At 33.1% G+C, this 20,396-nt stretch overlaps 1 protein-coding gene across 1 annotated transcript in view; it reads left to right on the top strand.

The window, feature by feature from the left end:
* Window positions 1-721: 721 nt before the first annotated feature.
* Window positions 722-20,396, top strand: part of LOC118189432 (uncharacterized) — a 56,588-nt gene continuing 36,913 nt past the window's right edge. The window contains exons 1-3 of the mRNA XM_085821645.1: window positions 722-1,016; window positions 6,574-6,604; window positions 13,693-13,845. Of these exons, the coding sequence (XP_085677771.1) occupies window positions 880-1,016; window positions 6,574-6,604; window positions 13,693-13,845 (321 nt within the window). The 5' untranslated portion in view covers window positions 722-879. The remainder of the gene's footprint in view (window positions 1,017-6,573; window positions 6,605-13,692; window positions 13,846-20,396) is intronic.

Here is a 20,396-nt window from a genome sequence, read left to right on the forward strand (position 1 = left end):
TTGTATAATGCTAGAATCTTATGAAAAATATTAAATAAAGAAATTTAATTGCACTCTAGTGATAGAGAAACATATATTGTATAAAGAACAGAATGTTACTTATCTGAATATTCCGTGTCAGGGCCTCTTTTGGATTTCTCGTGTTGATAGTAAGCAGCTAACAAAACATCTGAAGTTTCGAAGAAGCAAAGTTTCCTTTTTTCAATTTGATGAATGAGACATTGCATAGGAAAGGTGAATTAAACTTTTTTAGAGAGTTGAAAATATTTACTGAAACAGTTATTTAAAAAATTTCGGAGCTATGTTTAGACACTGCTTCCAGCTTTCGTGATCGCAGCGCCCTCCCAAATGTTCCAAAAAAAAATTATTGCAAAAAATAGAGAGAGCATAGAGATTAGAGGCTTCTCTAAAGATTTAATATATTTTTATATGCTTACTGTGTTTGACCTAAGGCTCCTATAGCCTCTAGAGGAGCATGAGATGTACCCGTATATTATTATAGTTGGATACCTAAGAGCAAGACACCACGAGTGGAACTGCTATAATTCTAACACTATAGGCAATGTTATTTTCAGCTTGGCTCATAAGGCCCCTTTCTACATAGCAGCTCCAAACTGTCAATCAGTTTCTGAAAAGTATGATCAAAATCAATTTTTAAAATGTTGGCTTATTTGTAGCGTATTGTATTCAGCCGATAAAGTTATCGAAACCAGATTTGGCAATAATAGCCTGTACAAAATGTCGTCTGTGGTTTCGAGTATTTGAATTCGTAAAGTCGAGTGAAAAGTTATTCTGTTGATCCTAGAGTAAAAAAAGGAAAAAATGTGATGTACCCAATAATAGCAATTATTACTTTATTCACACTCTTATACTATAATAATGAATCTTTGTAGGATCGGTTTATTATCAATTTATTCTCCTGCGAAACTATGTGTGAGGTTCATAAACAAAAGAATAAATCAGGTACATAAGCGAGGATCTATGCTTCAAAAATTATTAGTAGATAAAGACAAAAAGTAAGTTGTTTTTGTTATCCATGGTTGTTGATAATGTTTGCTTGATTTTCTGCTATGTGAATTTGTTAACACCTTTAAATCCGCAAATAGTTTAGACCAGGGGTTCTCAACCGGTGGTAGGCAAGGGAAATATAGGTTGTATGCTGCCATATTCTGGCGCAAGTACGCTCTCTTCCGATGTAAACAAATCCGAAATTTCCCCAAGTGCCGGATATGGAAACATCCCCAAAAGCAAAGTATTTTTAACTATTAAATTCAAAAATTAAAACCCCAACATCCTGATTGAGTGTTTTCTCTAACACTCGTAAATTTATGCGATCTGAGCTTTGTTCAAGAGTGGTGGTAGTAGAACTTCGTAGTGGTGGTTCTAAAGGTTTTCAATTTTTGTTTAGATAGTACGCTTTAGTCAAAAGGTTGAGAACCGCTGGTTTAGACTGTAACTCCCAATATTTGTTTGCATACAGAGTCAAGACCGAGGTTAAATAAATCAATTAGAACTCTCTTAGAATTAGATCTTAGACGGCTCTTATGTGTAATATTTAAATATCATTATAATCTTAATATTTTTCTTTAGCTGAAACTGCATAATAGCAGGATTGTGTATAGTTTGGGATTTTTTTGGTTGATCTTTACAATATGGTAACTGGTAGTTTGGCGACATTTTGGAGGCGATAAAGGTTACTACCTGGGACTTTGGTAATAATGTGAGCAGTACTCAGTTCCGATTACGCATTATTTTGCGTGAGGGAAATGAGAGATCATGGGATATGTCATGTGATATTAATGGACGAATTACGGTTCTTTAATCGGAAAAGGGGGGAAATCGGGAAAAAATCTGGAAATTTTGTATTTAGCTTTATTCTGTGTTGTGTGAAACAGTGTTGGTTAATTTTAGGATCCCATGGCCCTAACTAAAGGGAATTCGAAATGGGTATTTAGGCATTGTGATAAAGAGAAGTTTGCTTTTTATTTAGCGGAGGAAGTATGGAGGAAAAATTCGCAGAAGAAATCTTTCAATAATTTTATTGAATGAATTAGAAAAGTGTATTTGCCAAGTAATGAAGATTCTGAAGAAGATTAGGTAAGTTAGTATTTAATTATTTGAGGATATTATTTTTATGCATTGTTCTAAATGTAAGGTGGAAAGGAATTTGGTATTATTGGGAAAATTGTTATTAGCAATGATTTAGTTTAAAGTAATTAGGATTGTAAGGTAATTTTTATTAATTTAATGTATGTGCTCATTTATATTTTAGGTAGTGTTTTTGAATTTAATTATATTTTAATGAAATGATAGTTATTTTGTGAATTTTATGTTTGTAGGAATTTGGTATACGTTTTAGTTGAAATAAACGTGCATGGAAATAATTTAAATATCTGACACTAAGTATTTGTAATTGTTGCGGTATGAATTCGTTGGTGACGTTTATAATATAATAGATGATTTAGAGGTAAAAGTTTTTGGATATTTTATTTATTTTATATGTGGAAATGTTCATATTTGGAAAGGGTAAATACTTTTTCGCGATCAGGTAATTTCATATATGTTCTTTTTACCGGGTTTAAAGATTGAGAAAATTGTCATGCATTTTCGTGAAATTTTTCTAATTTATGAGAAAAAAGCAGTGTACATGGATATAGTGAAGAGTGTGCGCAATGCCATTTTTGTGCAATTCTGGGATGTTTTTTTAAGTAAAAATAAGTCGGCGTGTACATGGTTTATGGGTATGTGTTATTTTGAAAAACGCGTAAGGAGTATGGTATTGTGCACTTTTTCCCAAGTTTGCAGTGAATATTTGTCATGATTAAGCAGTTTTGTTTGATAAAATTTCTAGCATAAGTGTAATTCGGCTAGTAGATTGTTGGAAGAAGTGTTCAGTAGATAAAAAGAAAAGAAACATGTCTTTACTTCGTGAAGACAAAATGGCGGCGGGGAAAAAAAAAATAGAGGGTTGCTGTAGAAGAGTTGGTTGCCAAATTTTCGCCAAAAAATCGCCAAGTTACCATAATGTAAAGATCAATCATTTTTTTTTTTTAATATTTTAAATTTTGACAAGTTTGTCTTATAATCGTGTGAAAATAGATTAATTGCACCCTACTCAGTTTTTTTTTTTTTTTTTTTTTTAATCTTTAAAAGGGAAACTTGGCAAAAGTATATTTTAGAGTACTTTTTGGCGATACATGGATACCGAGTTTGAGCAATTCTTTGATTTGTTATTTTGGCTTGTGTAAAAATCGACGCTACACAAAGCCAAAATAACAAGACAGAGGACGGGGACGCCTGGTGTTTAACAGAGGTAAACAGGCATATGTCCCGTGCCCTCCCCTATCTACCGAGAGTTTATTAAGATCTTCAAACCTCCGTTTGAAAATATCCGATGTTCAACCATACGCATTTCCTTTCTCCAAACTTAATAATGGCTACTAAGTAAACCTTCGGTTAATCATTGGATTATGGTAACTTAACGAAAATTTGGCGACCAACCGTGCTACAGCAACCTGCTAGTTTTTGTTTGGACGCCATTTTGTTTTCACGAAGTAAAGGCGTTTTTTTTTCTTCAGCATTTTTTTCCAACAATCTGCTAGCCAAATTACGCTTATGCTAGAAGTTTTATGGAGGAAAAGTGCTTAATCATGACGAAGATTAGGTGCGAAATTGGAAGAAAGTGCAGAATCGCAAACTGCTTGCCGCGTTTTTAAGAATTGCACATACACGGTATCCATGTACGTGTTGACCTATTTTCACTTAGAAAAAAATCCCAGAATTGCACAAAAATGGCATTGCGCACACTCATGACTTTATCCATGTACACTGCTAAAGTCCTAGCTAGTAACCTTTATCGCCTTACCAAAATGTCGCCAAACTACCTGTTACCATATTCCAAAGATTAGCCAAACCTTCATTTACACACCAGTCAATTAATGCTTTTTTCTCTTTCATTCTAAATCCTACAGAAACTTCAAATTAATCTTACCACATTCAGCTAATTTACAGTGTAAACCACAAAATAGCATACTTATCCAACACATACAAGCCCTTACCCAAAATCCAACACACACTTTCCAAATTTTTTTCCGTGATTTAAATTCACAGCAAACAATTACGTCATAATAGAGATTCCATAGCATTCAACTACTCAGGTTGTCATAAAACAGACAACTTGGCGATAAATGAAACAACAACTCTGCGATAATACAAGGGGTACCCTAAAGTCAACTCTTACCAGATTTTTTTTTTTTTAATCCTTAAAAAAATGCATTTGAACATGATTTCAATTCCCCAAAGATAAAATAGAACATAACTTTTTGTTTCTCTTTAATCATTAACATTGTTGTGTAACAACCAAAAATTCAGAATCTGTCTGGGTTCACATTGCATGTTCTGTAAAATTAAAGTGGATCTGGACAGAAAACAAACTTTCAATCACATTTTTAGAAACAGGAAAAGAAGTGTAAAAATACTTGCAAGTGGAATATTTAACTTTAACCCATTAACCGCCAAAACTACAAGGAATGTTTCTTTTCTCATGAAAATAATAACAAATATTAAATTAAGCATTTATAACATAAATTTACATTGAAAATTTAAAAAAAAAATGCTCTTACCTGTGGAAAAAGCGAGTGTTGCTTTCGCGCAACGTCAGCGGAATAAGACTGCGGATGTTTAGTGAGTAGGATTGTACTCGTGTGATGTTTCTTTCGAGTGGAGCGCAGGATTACTTTTTAGCTGTATAACGTTTTATAAATCTGCAAATCACTTTACTTGTAATTAATTCAATATTAAAATATACATTGTATTTCTTTTACAAATACAGATTATTTCAATTGAAAGCTTGAAGCATGAAAAGCTTGATTACAATCATGATGTAAAGTTACATTACATACTTTCCATCTATAAACAGTCTGGCTATGGTACTCTTTACAACAGAGTCTTTTGTTATCAATGGACTTTACGATAAAATGTCTACCAGCTCCATGCAATGGTTTTTTAATGCTGAATTTACTAGGTCCTCCTGTTGCTGATCTATTTCTGGCTAATTCTACACTCTCAATAGGAGTTTGCAAAAGGAATTATGCATTCTCGTGTCTGAAATCTAAAAGAGACTTTATATGTCCAGTAGTAAAAAAAGTGGTGATATTTAGTAAGTTTAGATACAGTCTCACCTCATATAATTTATCAGTATTGTCAATTTGACTATTGTCAAATGCAAATTCTGCTTCATATTCCTGTACTGCAAACGTGATATCCATTCTCGTACAACAGGAACAAAAATGTCCTTATCAAAAGACCAATACATTTTTTCTTGAGGTAAAGAATAATATCCTGTATGCAATAATATTCCAATAAATCTTCTCATATAGGCTTTAGATGCAATAAATTCTGTGCTTTTTTTTGGGGGGGGGCTGAGCGTATATATTTGTCTGTTCAACGAGAAGAGAGTAAATATCTAAACCAAAAAGAAAATCGAAAGTCTGTGCACTAGTTTTACCTTGTATTTTGCCTTTTATAATTTCTCTTCTATCTCTTTTTTCATGTTCTTCCTGAAACATAACTAACAGTTCCTTTTTTATTCACTTCAAGATTTCAGTCTTCTGCTTTTTAAACTTTTTAGTATGGTTATAACTGCTTTTAGAAGGCTGAAACTTAATTCTTACTTAATTTCAACTTCCTCAGCAGTATCATTTGGTAAAATATCATTATCATTATTTAAAATATTGCCATTCCTTATCAATAATAGTAGGAGTTTCATTCTGGTCATTATTAACATTATCATCATCTGTTTCTTCATCAAAAAATCTTTAAAAGGCTTCTTCAAATGTAAGATACCTTGTTCTAGGCATTTTTAAAACAACCAGAACATCCAAAGGAATGAGTAAAAAGGAGATTGACTACCCGTTTCCTGCTGACGTTGCGTCCTGCTGAAACAGCGCAACACCTGTTTTCCCTCCTTCCCAACACAAATATAAACGTCTGACTGATGTAATGTTCTGATAAACGGTGACCTTGACAAAAAATAGATAACTCGTAAAGAGGGCAATTTGCTTCAAAAGTTTTTTTCGAAAACTGAAAATTTTCAGTTTCCGAAATATATAACAGTGGGGGGGGGGGGAAGAAAAAGAAAGAAAGAAATAGAATAAGAAGGCCTTTAGTTTGTTTTTTTAATCTGAAAAAACAAACACAAAATATTCATTGCTACCATAGTGAAGTGGTCATTGCAGAAACCTGTGGTGACATTTGGAATTTGCATGTTTCAGACTGGATGATTATGTTTGCCAGTTTTGGCAATTATACGTACATGGTGGCTACTTTTTAACAAGGAAGTTCCATTTCCCCCCTTCAAGCTCTGAAATCATTTAGTGTATTTATTCATATAGCTAGAAATAAATTAGGGTGCATTTAAAAAAAAAAGTGTTCAAAATTAGTGCATATTTTTCAGGACTGATGAAAAAAAGATTTAATAAATAACCATGTAAATGTTGCACAGTAAATTTGTAAAACAGAAAAATTTGCCTTTGTGATTTGCATTTAAATAGCATATTTTTTTCTCTTTTATAGGAAAAACTGGCATGCCTCAATTCTAGCCAATGTAAGTATTTTATGCATAACTCATACTACATGAACAGTACCTAAATCATACAATTGTATCATGGAGGTAGGAAGTAAGAAGGAGTCGCCCTAAACAAGTTTCTCCGTACCCTGCTCTGAAGCACCGGCGATCCCTACGTGGTGACCAAAACATTGAGTCATTTACCATTGAGTTCTATGGGATTTGACGCGTTCGGGTGTAAATATTTCGTAATTACGTCGCAAATATACATATAAATGTATATATTTTCTTTTTCTACAACACTTCAGAGTCCTAAGTATGTGAAAACAACATATTTTTAAACAACATTTCATTCTGAACGGAATTAAATGCTATACTTTTCACAGGACAGTTTTCTCAGAATGGTTTAATTTGAATGAAATATTTTCACAAGTTTTCGTTAATTACATTAGAAAAAAAAATTAAGGTAATTCGGTTTTATTCGGTTAAGGTACAAAAATTAAGATCAAAGTTTATTGTATTATTAATATTAAAATTATGCATTATTTCTTTTCTATTTATAGAGCTTCTTCCTAAAATACTTTCTTAAATATGACATGATTTTTTGGCTTCTTTTAAATCGAAAAATGTAAGTCAATTTATAATTAATGCTCTATTCGGTTCATTTTAAATTAGAGAATTATTAGGAATTAAATAGTATTTGACTTTCTCTGAACATTTCTGAAAGGGAATAAAATAAGTTTTTTTTTTAAGTATTATTTAAAACTTGTAACTGAGTTATTATAAAATGTAAAGTGAATAATTCTTTTAATTATACTTATCAGATTTTTTTTTTTTTTTTACCCTTCATTTCAACAATACATATTCCAAAACTATTTATTACGTTCTTAAGTGCGCATCTCATAGTGCGCATACAATACCTTTTAACAGATTGCTTTCCAATACGAACAATTCTTGCTTAAATAGTTTTATAACGTATTTGTCAACAGGATTTCAATTTATGTTTACAATTCAATATTAAGGTTATTATATATTTAGATAACATTTATAATCATTATAAATTAGATACATTTCATCATTAGATTTCTTCACAGTACTTTCACAGTTGTGTATAAGTGAATAAATTCTTCATTTCAAATACATTTATAAATAATTTAATGAATATTTAAGTATTTTGTCAAAGGCAGATACATGCTTTTTGCAAGCACATGCATAAATACCCATACATATTTCCTATTTATCATTTCCGGCATGCGCAAATCTTTAATTTCTGTGCATTCACTATATTTTTCGTCTAAAGGAATTTACACTAATTTAGCATACACCCGAAAGTTTTACATAAAAAATATATATGAATATAATTTGAATGAAAATTATAATTATTATTTTTAATACCCACTCAAAGGTCAGTTTTTCTTCAAAATTCCTCCACAATGGCATCTCTCTCTTTAGGCAGATAGCCCTTGCATGCATTACTCTATTTAATAAGCCGCCCAACCGGTATAGTGGTTAGCGTTGCTGACTACCGTGCCGAAGGGTCCGGGTTCGAATCCCGGAGAAGGCATGGATGTTTGTATATGTTTAATAAAAATTTGTAAAAACGTTTGTTGTTAATTTCAATATTAACCCTCACGGCTTGGAGGAAACGGCGTTTGCCAAAGTCCTCATCATCTTTCTTCTTGTTTAAAAAGGAAGATTGATACTGATACTGATACTATTTAATAAAATCTTAATCTGACCTATGTGCCTAATTACAAATATTTTAACATACATAATTTTATATTTACATTTAGCCATCAAGTTTCAAACTTTTTAAATCTTCTAGAAAATAAATTTTGGCAGATCTCTTTTAGCAATTTTCTTAAAATCTATATTTTTGTAGTGCAACAGCTTAGAATTTTATAAAACAAATTCATAATCAAAATCGCTGTTGTTAGTTATCGAAAAATAACCAAGATGTGATTTTTGCGTAAAAGTCAGTAAACTATACAAATTGCTATTATCCATTACACTATGAATGTATCTTTCATGCGAGAGTGTCCCTTTTTCGATTTCTATGGAACTGTCGTGTGTCGAAATACTATCAGAATCTTGTCAAGCGAGCTTTTGAATGTAAACAAACAACACCCCGTCTGGTGACCCAAGCTTCAAAGCAGTGCTTCACTTCTAGCGCGGAATGGCCCCTCCTCCCTTTCTTACCTCCATGAACTGTATTATAGACTTTTATATTTTCTGTGTAGTAGAACCTTAATCATCCAGACTAAGTGAAACTAAGATTCCATGATCAAGATAAGGTTTGACAATTGATTTTCATATATTTATAATAAAGACTTTTTTAAAAGACATGATTGTTTCACTGATATTATTTATCAAACTGAGAATTTATTTATAAAAATTAATTGTATAAATTACTCTAGTTGTATAGAATTAGTCTTGTGTATTCTTGATGCAGTTTTTACAGAAGGAAAAGAATGATGAGTTATAATTGCAAAAAATTATTTATGGCATGCATATATGTTTTACATTATAGTATTTATCTAAAACATGAATCTGTAAAAAGGGCGAGCCTTTTTTTCCTGTGTTCTGATAGAAATTTTATGCTAATTCTTGTATGAACAGTGGCGTAACTAGAACTCTTGTGCCCTATATATACACAATATAAAATTTTGCGTATATATATATGTATGTATGAGAAAAATAAAGAATATGTAAAAGATTAGCAACTTAAATTAATTTCCCTTCTGTATTCTAAAAATAGTAAATTCTATTTGCATTGCATCATTTCAAGGTTAAGCTATGTCATATGATTCTTATGTAATTCTGTTGATGTAAATGGAACTAAAACATCCAGTACTAATTTTACAGCAATATCAACTATCCAGTCAAAATGCATTGAGAACCAAAAGTAACTAGTTCTGAGTAACTGAGAACGAAAACTAGTTCAGTCTGAATTAAGATTTCACCCTAAACATAATGCACTTGCTTTCTACTCTTTCGTGTAGTTTGACTGCAGTGTGTCTGCTCCTTCTGCTGCAACATGTTTACTGAAATAAAGTTGAATTAAATATACCGTGATTGCCAAATTTCTTATTCATTGTGGATCGGCATTTCACCATTCTACGACATCAAAATTCTAGCTGTTCATTATGCATTCAACCTCCTGCATTCTACTACAGAATCCATTACATATATACATGCAAATGTACAGATGTCATGAAAAAATCCTTTTTGAATCTTTTTAAACCCATTTTACAATCCTTTGTAGAAGAAAGAGTCTTATTCTGTCTGTACATGTACAAAAAAAAAAAAAAAAAAAAAAAGTCCAAATGGATTCGGGAACAGTGAAAATGTGTATTTCTGTTAAAATATGATACCCTAAATTTTTCACAATTACAATACTTCAGTTATTTCATACAACGAAGTAAAAAAAAAAGGACTTTAATTTCATCCAAAAGCGTTGTTTTCAAACAGCTACTTAAACAATCAATTTATTCATTTTGTATTGCAGAACTCAAATACCTAACAGTGCCTGCGGATATTTTTATAACCTCATTCACCACTGTGGCATTTTCTGCCAATAATCTGACATCAGATAAAAAAATTAGCTACGTGTGTATCTGAGGTACTTTCCCTGTTGTCCGTGAAAACTATTGCTATTTTTTGCTAATAATAAAATTATCTTGGTTTAGTCTTTCTAACACTAATGGAAATTGATTACATCTTTTGCAGACTTTTCCAGTATTTGATCAATACACTTATTTGTTTCCCAGTTTTTATTTTTAACAATTTCCTTCGTCCTTTTTTATTCTTATGGATGATGCTTGCCAGTGCTGTATTCCTGTCGACCACATCGTGTCCTTATTTGAAATTAACCAAAATGGTCGAAATAGTCTTCGTAAACTTCAAGTGAATAACAAAGCCCAAATTTCTCTATCTCTAAAACCAAGTATTAATTATTGTATAATAAACAGAAGAAAACTATCTACAGTCTTGATTTTTGGGAAAGTCTGTATCTTTCGGTCTACAAAGGCCAAAATTTAAAATAAATCTCTTTCTATCCTTTTTAAGAATTTCTGGATAAGACTAAATTCAAATGGGTTAATCTTTACGGTTCCGCTTCGCGAATCATTGATTTTTTGAAGCTAAGATTGGAACCAATTTCAAGATGGTGGCAATCCTTTTTGATACCGACATGGGCACCACAAAGGATCGGCAGCAATTTCAAGATGGTACCGATCCTTCAATCCCCTACAGAAACTCAACAAAAAGAAATCAAACATTTATACAAACTCAGGTCCATGTACACATCAGCCTATTTTAACTTTAAAAAAAAATCAGAGAATTTCACAAATTAGGCATTGCGCACTAATTGAACTTTATCCATGTACACATCGACCTATTTTAACTTTAAAAAAAAATCAGGAAATTGCACAAACTAGGGAATTGTGCACTAATTTCACTTTCTCCATGTACACACCGATCTATTTTCACTTAAACAAAATCAGAAAGCTGTAACAAAGTTAAAGCTATCATGTTAACCAGAAAAAATTCGCCACTATCTTGACACACAGACACTAACAAATAACCAAAAATACACAAACACAGAGTAATAAATAACCAAAAATACATATTTCCTAACATAAAAACATTAAACAAAAAAAATTAACATCCAGGCACCAATAAATAAATAAAACGTCAATTCTTTAACATGCCTTTTTTTCACGTGCATACCTTAAAGCCTCCCAACATCATCTCGTCCATGTAAGCAATTCTATTAAATACCTGGCCATTTCAGCTCGTCCACTGTTAATAGCAGATAAATATGTATAATAACGTCCAAGAAAGCCATAAATCTGTTCCTTCTATTTTATGTACTTTGGAAATTATAGTCGTATCCGGAATAATATACTTATTTATAACACTGAGCAAACTTTTAGGCACTACTTTCATGCACGTGAAACCAAACATAGCAATTCAAAATCTCCTGTCTATATGAAAGGGTTACTGTTACAAAAAATAGCCAAAATCTCAACTTATCACAACACACGTGGCAATATTCACAATTTTCCCCAAGACTAGTTTCGCCAACATTATCAACATTAGGGTTACCAAAAAACCTACTTCATGCAGTAAAGTTCAACCAATTGGATGGATATCTTTCACTTTTTATATCTCTAATAGCGGTTGGAATATTTTCTGATAGTTCATCTTCTGTAGTGACTTCAGTGGAAATAGTTTCTGGTACATTTTTAATTTTTAAAATTATATTTGAACTGTCTGATAGTGCATTTAAATGTTCGTTAATTTCTGATGTCTGTTTCTGTTAGCTCAAAGTTGATGCCTGATATTTTTCTTAACTAGAATTTTCAACTTGGAAATACTGATCAGCAGTTTTGATTTGTCTTCGTTGCCCATTATAAAGCATCACATTATTCTTCTTTCTTTTCTGTGCCTTCTTTAAAAGTTTCTTCTTCATATTAGTCTATTCAAGTCTTTTTTAATATTACAGTCTATAAATAAAAAGTTTTATAAGTAGATAAATCATTTAATGAATCAAGAAGAAAATTTTAGTAGTAACATTCAGTATTTTACACCTGTTGAAAACAGTATATTCTGCACTATTTCTTAAAATGATAAGCAATTTATTTCATATTTATCTTTGCGTTCTTGTCTAGTCTAAACATTAATTTTAGTAATTTTACTCTTATCCTATCATCTGTATGAGCTAAAATGAAGACAGTTTCATCGATATACCAAATTCCACCAATGGCCGAATGATTAAGACTGCTGAATAGTAGTAATTCATTCTAGATACGAAAGCTAGAGAATAGTCTAATTGCATAAACATTTTTGTTGCTTTCTCTATGTTTAAGTAAATACGAGTTACTTTCAGTCACATAGCTTGCTTTCCATTAGGCAGACAGTGCCCTCGCCCTTTGACATAAATTGATTTTATGAACAAACAGGATGTCAGCTGTGCAAGACTATAGGGAACAACATCTGGACTAGAAATCGCTCTTTTCATGTTCCACTCCTTTTAAAAATGTAAATAAAATATTTAACTGAAATTTAGCTAGCCATAAATTAAATTACTATTAAAAATTAATTAAATTACTCCTCATGCTTTTGTTTAAATAAACACACAAATTATTTTGCGTCATGAAACAAAACATGATGTTAACGTTCTCCAGGAATGCGTTACTGTACTGCACTCAATTTTGTACTACAGTTTTTAACTTTTGCGAGAATCATTTTAACTACAAGTTACTGGATTAGAGATAAGAGATAATTATGTAATTTTCATACATAATTTATATTATTCTTTATATTTAGATAAATTCTAGAGCTCTTTTATGTTAAATAACCAGTTATTTTGATTTAGAACTTTACTGACACTTCTTCCTTCCGTCTCCATGCCAGAATGCAAATTAACTTTTATTATAAAAGAAGATATTAAACATGTAAATGTAGTTCAGCAATATATTCAAGGGCCCACTAAGCCTTCAGGTCACTATGCAACGGCATTCTTTGCATACCCTTATTTACACCACTGTGTATGAATGGATTCAAAGCAGTTGTTCTGTTTAGCAGTTGTGCAGCAAAACCTGTATTCCTGCAGAAATTGTACCATTTTTCTCCATGGCAAATCCAAGAAGCACATGTTAAAAAAACTAAGATAAAAATATCACAATTTGTATATAAAAATTACTGAAGCATGTAATGCAGCAAAAAATGCACATGCAAAAATGAGGATGTGATTTATAACAATTGAATAATTGTTAAACAGATATTGCTTGAAAAATTGTTATGGAAATAGTTGTCAAAATTTGGCTCATCTTTAAAATTTATTAACTTTTATAATAAGTATATCTGCATCTGCTGTAATACTTAAATACCAATTATAACCTTTAGTAGTACAAACATAAAATTGGATAGCTATGTGATGTGCAGTGCAATCTACCAATTTTAGTTTTAATATTTATATTTCATTTATTTAAACCAAATTGTTATTCATTATTAAAATATGTTCTTTTATTCAATAGATGTCTCAAATAATTCATAAAATATTATGCTCATTTTTCATTGTGTTGTAATTTGTCCATAACTCAAGGAATTTTGTTTTTCAGAAACCCACAAGTAAAAATGTATTCGAGAAAGTTCACAATCCATCCAGAAGGGAGAATGTTTTAAATTCTGTTTTTATTAAAAATATAACAGATGTATTATCAACTGGAGAGGTAATCCCAGAAATTCTGGGTTATGGCATTGAAATAACAGGAGTAAGTGTAATTTCATTATTATAAACTGTGTGTTGAAGATTAAAAAGTATTTGTACATTAGAAATTTTATTACTGAAGTTAATTCCAGTTATCTTCTTTAATAATACTTTTTTAGTATTCATTTCTGCTTACTATTTCTGTTTCTTAATGTGAGTGAAGTCTAGTCTATGTGGAAGTGCATAATTCTTTCTACCAAATTTTGTACCTGTCGACTCACAAGGAAGCAGTCATTGCTAGCATAAATGTAGTAATGAAATGTAGCCTTAAACAGCATTAAAAATCCTCTGTAGTGCTATTTTTATGCACTAAAAGACAACTTAATCCTATGATTATTCAAGCAAATCCTTTTGTTACAGATAATTTCTTTTGCATAAAAAAATTTAATGCCAGATACTTTATCATTTAACAGCTATCATATAAAATCAGAGAATAATGAATCACAGTATCATGATAGATGATTTGTTCTTACTGTCATTAATACACTTCTGCAAAATTTGGCTGCTGTTCCCATTAATGGAGAAGTTACAGGTTGGTATCAGTTATCCAAATTTACATTTTCTTGTTGATAATTGATCTGACAACAAGACATTTCTGAGTAACAAAATATTTCAAGTGACATTTTGGTATCTTTTTCTGTTTCTCTCCTCCAGTTCCCCCTTCGCCCCAGATCTGTAAAAGAAACATCTCCAGTGATAATCATTTGTATTTTTCCTTTTGATTTTTCAATATAACACTTTTGTTTGTAAAGTTCTTATTTTAAACTAACCAGTTGTTATGGTTTGGATCTTTACTTTAACTTCTTTCCATATTCCTAAATCTTTCCGTATTCCTAACCAGAATGCAAATTAATTTGGGCATGTGTTTAAGCTGAGGTTTTTTAATCTTGAGAGAGAATGTTTCTAGCATGCACAGTACATGCTTGGATTTTACCAGTTCTAGCTACTTGTAACTAATTTGGCTTTGTATTGTAACTGTGTTGGTCTTGTGAAAACTTTAAACTTTTATGCCATTAAATTATTAAGCCAACTTCAGCATAGTATTTAACTGTTTTGTCTCTGGCTGCTGATCAATGTTTTAAATTTAGTTCCCTTTTTTGCATCACTATAAGCTGTGGTTATTGTGACATGTGCCCTTATGTTCAAAGTTATTTTTAAGTAAAGAGATCATTTTATAATCTTCCTAACACATTCTCGTTCTGTCTCAGACATAGTCATAACTTGCCACACAGTTGTTAGGGTTATGGATCTGTGGGGAATCTTTTCCCTTTATCCCCAACAGATGGCAACACTATCCAAAGCTTGATTTCTTTCGCCATTGCAAAGTGCATTCTGAGATTTTAGACAAGGTTCTGTGTTTTAGACATTGCTATGAGACTAGCATGGGATCTAGCTTCTTTAATGGCAAAAGCAATAATTAATAATTAAAATTCTGTATTTGTTATTGAATTTTGCTCTAAGGCTTTAGCATCTTTTCTTCCTTACACAAGAAGTTAATGCAGAAAAGTGTTTTAAGGTACTCCTTGGCGATTTTTTGCGGTACATGGATACCAAGTTTGTGCAATTCTTTGTCTTGTTATTTTGGCTTGTGTAGCAGCAATTTTTGGTCTAAAAATCACTGCTACACAAAGCCAAAATAACAAGACAAAGAATTGCACAAACTTGCATTGTGCACTCCCTTCCCTTTGTACACATCCATATATTTTCACTTAAAAAATCAAAGGAACACCCAATTCTATAATACAGGCAAACAAAACATACATAATCTCAATAAACTACATTTTAAACCAAATAATAAAATAACATAAGAAAGGAAAAACATGTTATACATTTAAGCACTACAAAAAGCAAATATCCACTTACCTTATTTAGAAGTTCCTTCGTCTTTAGTCTGTGGCACACAAAATTCCTTAACAGCATTAAAAAACTTCCTAAAATTATCTGAACTCGAATCCGTATATCGGCATCGCCACATCTGAACCTTTCTTCCTACAAACTCATTCTAATCCATCTAAACGGATTTTACATTTGATTAGACGCATGTCCTTCCTACCTACAGGAAGACACTTATAATGGCTACTAAGTAAACCGTCATTAGTCAATTAATGCTCTTTTCCCTTTTTGTTCCAAATCGTACAGAAACTTCAAATTAATCTTACTATTTTCAGCCATTCTACCGTCTAAACAATAAAACCAACACACACCACAAAAGCATTTACAAAACATCCCATGATTCAAAATTTCCCCAAATCATGCACCCGATTACATCACTATAGGGTTTCCATAACATTCAACTACTCAGGCTACCATAAATGAAACAACAACTTGGCAATAAATGAAACAACAACAACTTCACCATAATACAAGGGGTACTTTAAAGTCTACTCTTACCGTTAATGCAACCGATCTGATTATAAAAAATGTGAACGTATACAACTGCCATTACCACAACTGATGACCCAGTTAGTCCAAACTGAAACTGCTTCGCACAGGTGGCTTGCAACATAGATTAGTTACTCGGATTATTTGCTATTATGTTCTCTGCTTTCTACGAAATGGGTGAGAAAATTCTTTTTTAATCCCTGTGGACAGTAAATAATATTTGTAAACGGATTTTAATTACATGTCTAACTGAGCTATGTCATTGAGTTTTAAATAATTATTTTTCTTGCATTATTTTTATTTTAAGCAAATCATTTATGTTTCTAATAATAATATTACACCAATTTTGCTTTTTCACGTATTACATTTTCTCGACATAGTGAAATTCTGAGTATGATACATGTGATATTTATGTAAGCTATTATTTCACTTTCATATTTTATTCTTGTGTTATTTTCCCGTATTCCGTGTTCAATCAATCCCATTACCATGCTCTTTTGCAACCGAACAAATTTCACGTGTTGTGGTAAAACCACCTCTGTTTTGGAAGAACAATCCAGCGGTACGATTATCTAGCTGGAATCACAGTTTGCTGTCACTGATATTAAAAGGAATGTCACAAAATATAATTAGTGGCGGCAATCGACTCTGAAGCACTTAACTGTGTGTCTGATATAATACTTAGTCCCCTAGATACAAATAAGTATGATAGACTCAAAAAACATCTTGTTGAAGCCCATTTTGAGAAAATAACTTCAGGGACTTGATATTGGCAACCAACGCCGCTCTCAGCTTCTCACACGTATGTGTGCGCTAGCTGGTGACAACATGGAAGATCCCTTAGTAAAGTCAGTTTGGCTTAATAGACTCCCAACTAATACACAAACAATTTTGGTAGTTCTAAATGAAGACCTTTCAAATCTTGCTGCCATGGCAGATAAAATGCATGAGTTACCCACTTTCTCTAGCTTAAATAATGTTAACACATTAGATCCCAGCAGTACTTCATTGGACCAAATAGGTTAATGACCTAAAGGCATTTATTAAGAGACATCATGATCATTCTCAGAGTCAACAAAAAACCTTGCAGATGCAGCCCTTCATGAAATAATTCAGTGTTGTAATAAGGATTATTGTTTATATCATAACAGATTCGGGGAGAAAGCGAGAAAATGTAGCCCCCTTGCATATATAAACAACCAGAAAACTAGAACAGCGTTCATCTGCTGGCCATGTATGTGATCACCTTATTAACCGCATCCTCTTGGCCCACCCCAAATCCAAGTTGCAATTTCTTATAGATACTGGCGCCGACATTTCAATCCTCCCTAGACAATACACGCCTTGCTCAACAAAGTCAGACAAACTAGTTTCATATGCTGCAAACGGTAGCCAAATTTTGACCTTTGGTAGCAAGTGCCTTACCCTCGATTTTCGGTTAAGACATCTTTTCACTTGGAGTTTCGTAGTGGCTGATGTGAAACAACCAATCATTAGAATAGACTTTATAAAGCTCTTCAATTTACTAATCGATGCCCAGAACCTTCCAAGTCGACAAAAAAAACCCAGTTGACCTCTCGTGGTACAATTTCTGATTGTAGCCAAATACCATCTAAATTAGCTATCCTTTTTCAGGACTCCAGATTCTCAGATATTCTCTCTCTGTATCCTCAGCTCACCAACTTTTCACAACCCAATCAAGACCCTCAAAACCCTGTAGTTTATTATTTTATTGAGACTAAAGGACCACCAATTTTTGCTAACCCACGATGTCTGTCAACTGGTATGCTCCAAGCCGCGGGACTAGCATTTGAATTTCTTATGTCTCAGGGTGTTATTCGGCCATCCAAGAGTCCATCAGCCAGCCCTTTCCATATGGTCGAAAAGTTAATTGGTGGGTGGCACTCCTGTAGCGGTTATCATCACCTTAATACAGTCACTGTGCTTAACCACTACCCAATGCCTCACACCAAAGACTGTACACTGTTTCTTTTATGAAATAAAACACTCTCAACCTTGCTTGAGCATATCGCCAGATTTCAGTGCATTCTGATGATATTGAAAAAAATGGGAATAAGTACCTCTTTTGGCCTATTCGAATTGGTCCGTATGCCTTTTAGCTTAGGTAATGCTGGGCAAACCTTCCAGCGTTCCATTCACCAAGTCTTGTCCAATTTAGACTGCTGTGTAGCCTATTTAGATGATATAATAGTCGCTTCCAAGGATAAGAACGAACACACTAGGCACTTATGTGGAGTTTTCTCCCATTTACATCCCATGGTTTACAGCTAAACCCTGCAAAATGCATACTGGGACAGACCACTGTCATACTCTTGGGTTGCCTAATAACCTCCTCTGGTGTTCAGTCCTCACCAGAAAAAGCTAAATTCATAGCTGATTTTCCCAAGCCAGAAACTATATCCCAACTCCGATGCTTTCTTGCAGTGTTAAACTTTTATAAGAGATTTTGTAAAAAAGTTGCAGACTCTCAAGATCCTTTACATGAGTTTCTCAAGTACTCTAAGAAAAATGAAAAGCACCCAGTCCCTTGGACATCTTCACTGTTTAAAAATGCAAAGCTGATCTCACGCAAGCCGCAACCGTCGTTTTCCATGCACCTGGCTAGAAATTGTCCCTGATGATCAATGCATCTGACATCACCATCAGAGTCGTTTTAAATGGTGTCAGCTACAAAGGTGACCAACCACTTACATTTTTTTTCATGGAAACTTTTCCCAGAGGTGCAATGATACAGCACGTGTGACAGCAAATCGCTTGCTATATACTCTGCCATCAAATATTTTCGGTATATGCTGGAAGGTAAAAAATTTTTATTTTTATGGATCGCCATCCATTAACTTTAACCAAAATATATGACTATAATTCACCCATACAGTCACGTCAACTTAACTACATAGCTCAGTTCTCGACAGACAGTATATTGCTGGGACAGATAATGTTGTTGCAGATACTTTGTCCCGTATCCAAAGAACCGACACCGGAGGTCCTGTTGATTTTGCAGCTATTGCAGTGAACTAAACAATAGATGACAAACTCAAGTCTCTTCTTAGTGATCCTAATTGTTCACTGAAGTTGCAACCACTAAAACTCACCCCTGAATTACAAATATTCTGTGACATGAATGATAAGCGGATCAGACATTATGTTATGCCTAAATTTCGAAGACAGATCTTCAACTTGCTGCACAAACTCTCGCGCCCAGGTGTCCATGTTGCCAAAAAACTTATTCTCGCACATTTCATTTGGCCATCAATTTCCAAGGATGTTTGTCTTGTGCCTGTATCCTGTGCCAGCGAACCAAGCTCTCTCAACATGCTAAGAGTCCTCTTCAGACTTTTCCATCCATAACACAGTGATTCAACAATGTACATGTTGACTTAGTTGGCCCTCTTCCACCTTCTAATGATACAACTTACATATTTCATTACTTGCATTGAGTTGTTTACACATTTGCTAGAAGCTGCTTCTTTAGCTGACTGTTGCCTGTACATTTATTGAATGCTGGATTTCCCATTTCAGGGTACTCTCCACTATCACCACAAACCAAGGACAGCAGTTTGAGTCGATACTTCTTCTTTCGCTGATGTCTCTACTTGAGCAAAGCACATCCGCTCGTCTCCGTATCATCCTACCAGTAACAGACTTGTTGAATTCTTTCATTGCTCCCTTAAGCAATCCTTCAAATGCCACAGAAAACCTTGTTAGATAGAATCCTTGCTTTTAGTTCTTCTGGGACTCAGGTCTGCCTTTAAGAATTTACCTTGAATGCATGATGATAGAACTGGTGTATGGCTCATCTCTTACACTTCCCACCGATTTCTTAGATCTTGTGGCAACCAATGAGCTGTCAGAATTTCTCAGCCAATTACGTGAAATATGATGAAAAGGTTATCCCCAAAACCAGCATCATCCCATGATGTTTCAACACCATTTGTCAATCCACATCTTGAAACTAGCACCCATGTCTTCCTTCGTCGAGATAGTGTTTCAGAGCCACTCCAAACCCCTTACTACAGCACTTATTAAGTGCTTTCTCGAACAGCAAAGCATTTGAGCATTTGAGTAGGATCACAATAAGATGTCTACACTTAGTGTTGATCTCCTTAAGCATGCATTCTTTCTGGCTGATGACTGCCCATGTTTACACAGAAC

This window comes from Stegodyphus dumicola, chromosome 8 (assembly GCF_044657685.1).
Source record: "Stegodyphus dumicola isolate Sdum_Otavi_A_Nest chromosome 8, ASM4465768v1".
Taxonomy (NCBI): Eukaryota; Metazoa; Arthropoda; class Arachnida; order Araneae; family Eresidae; genus Stegodyphus; species Stegodyphus dumicola.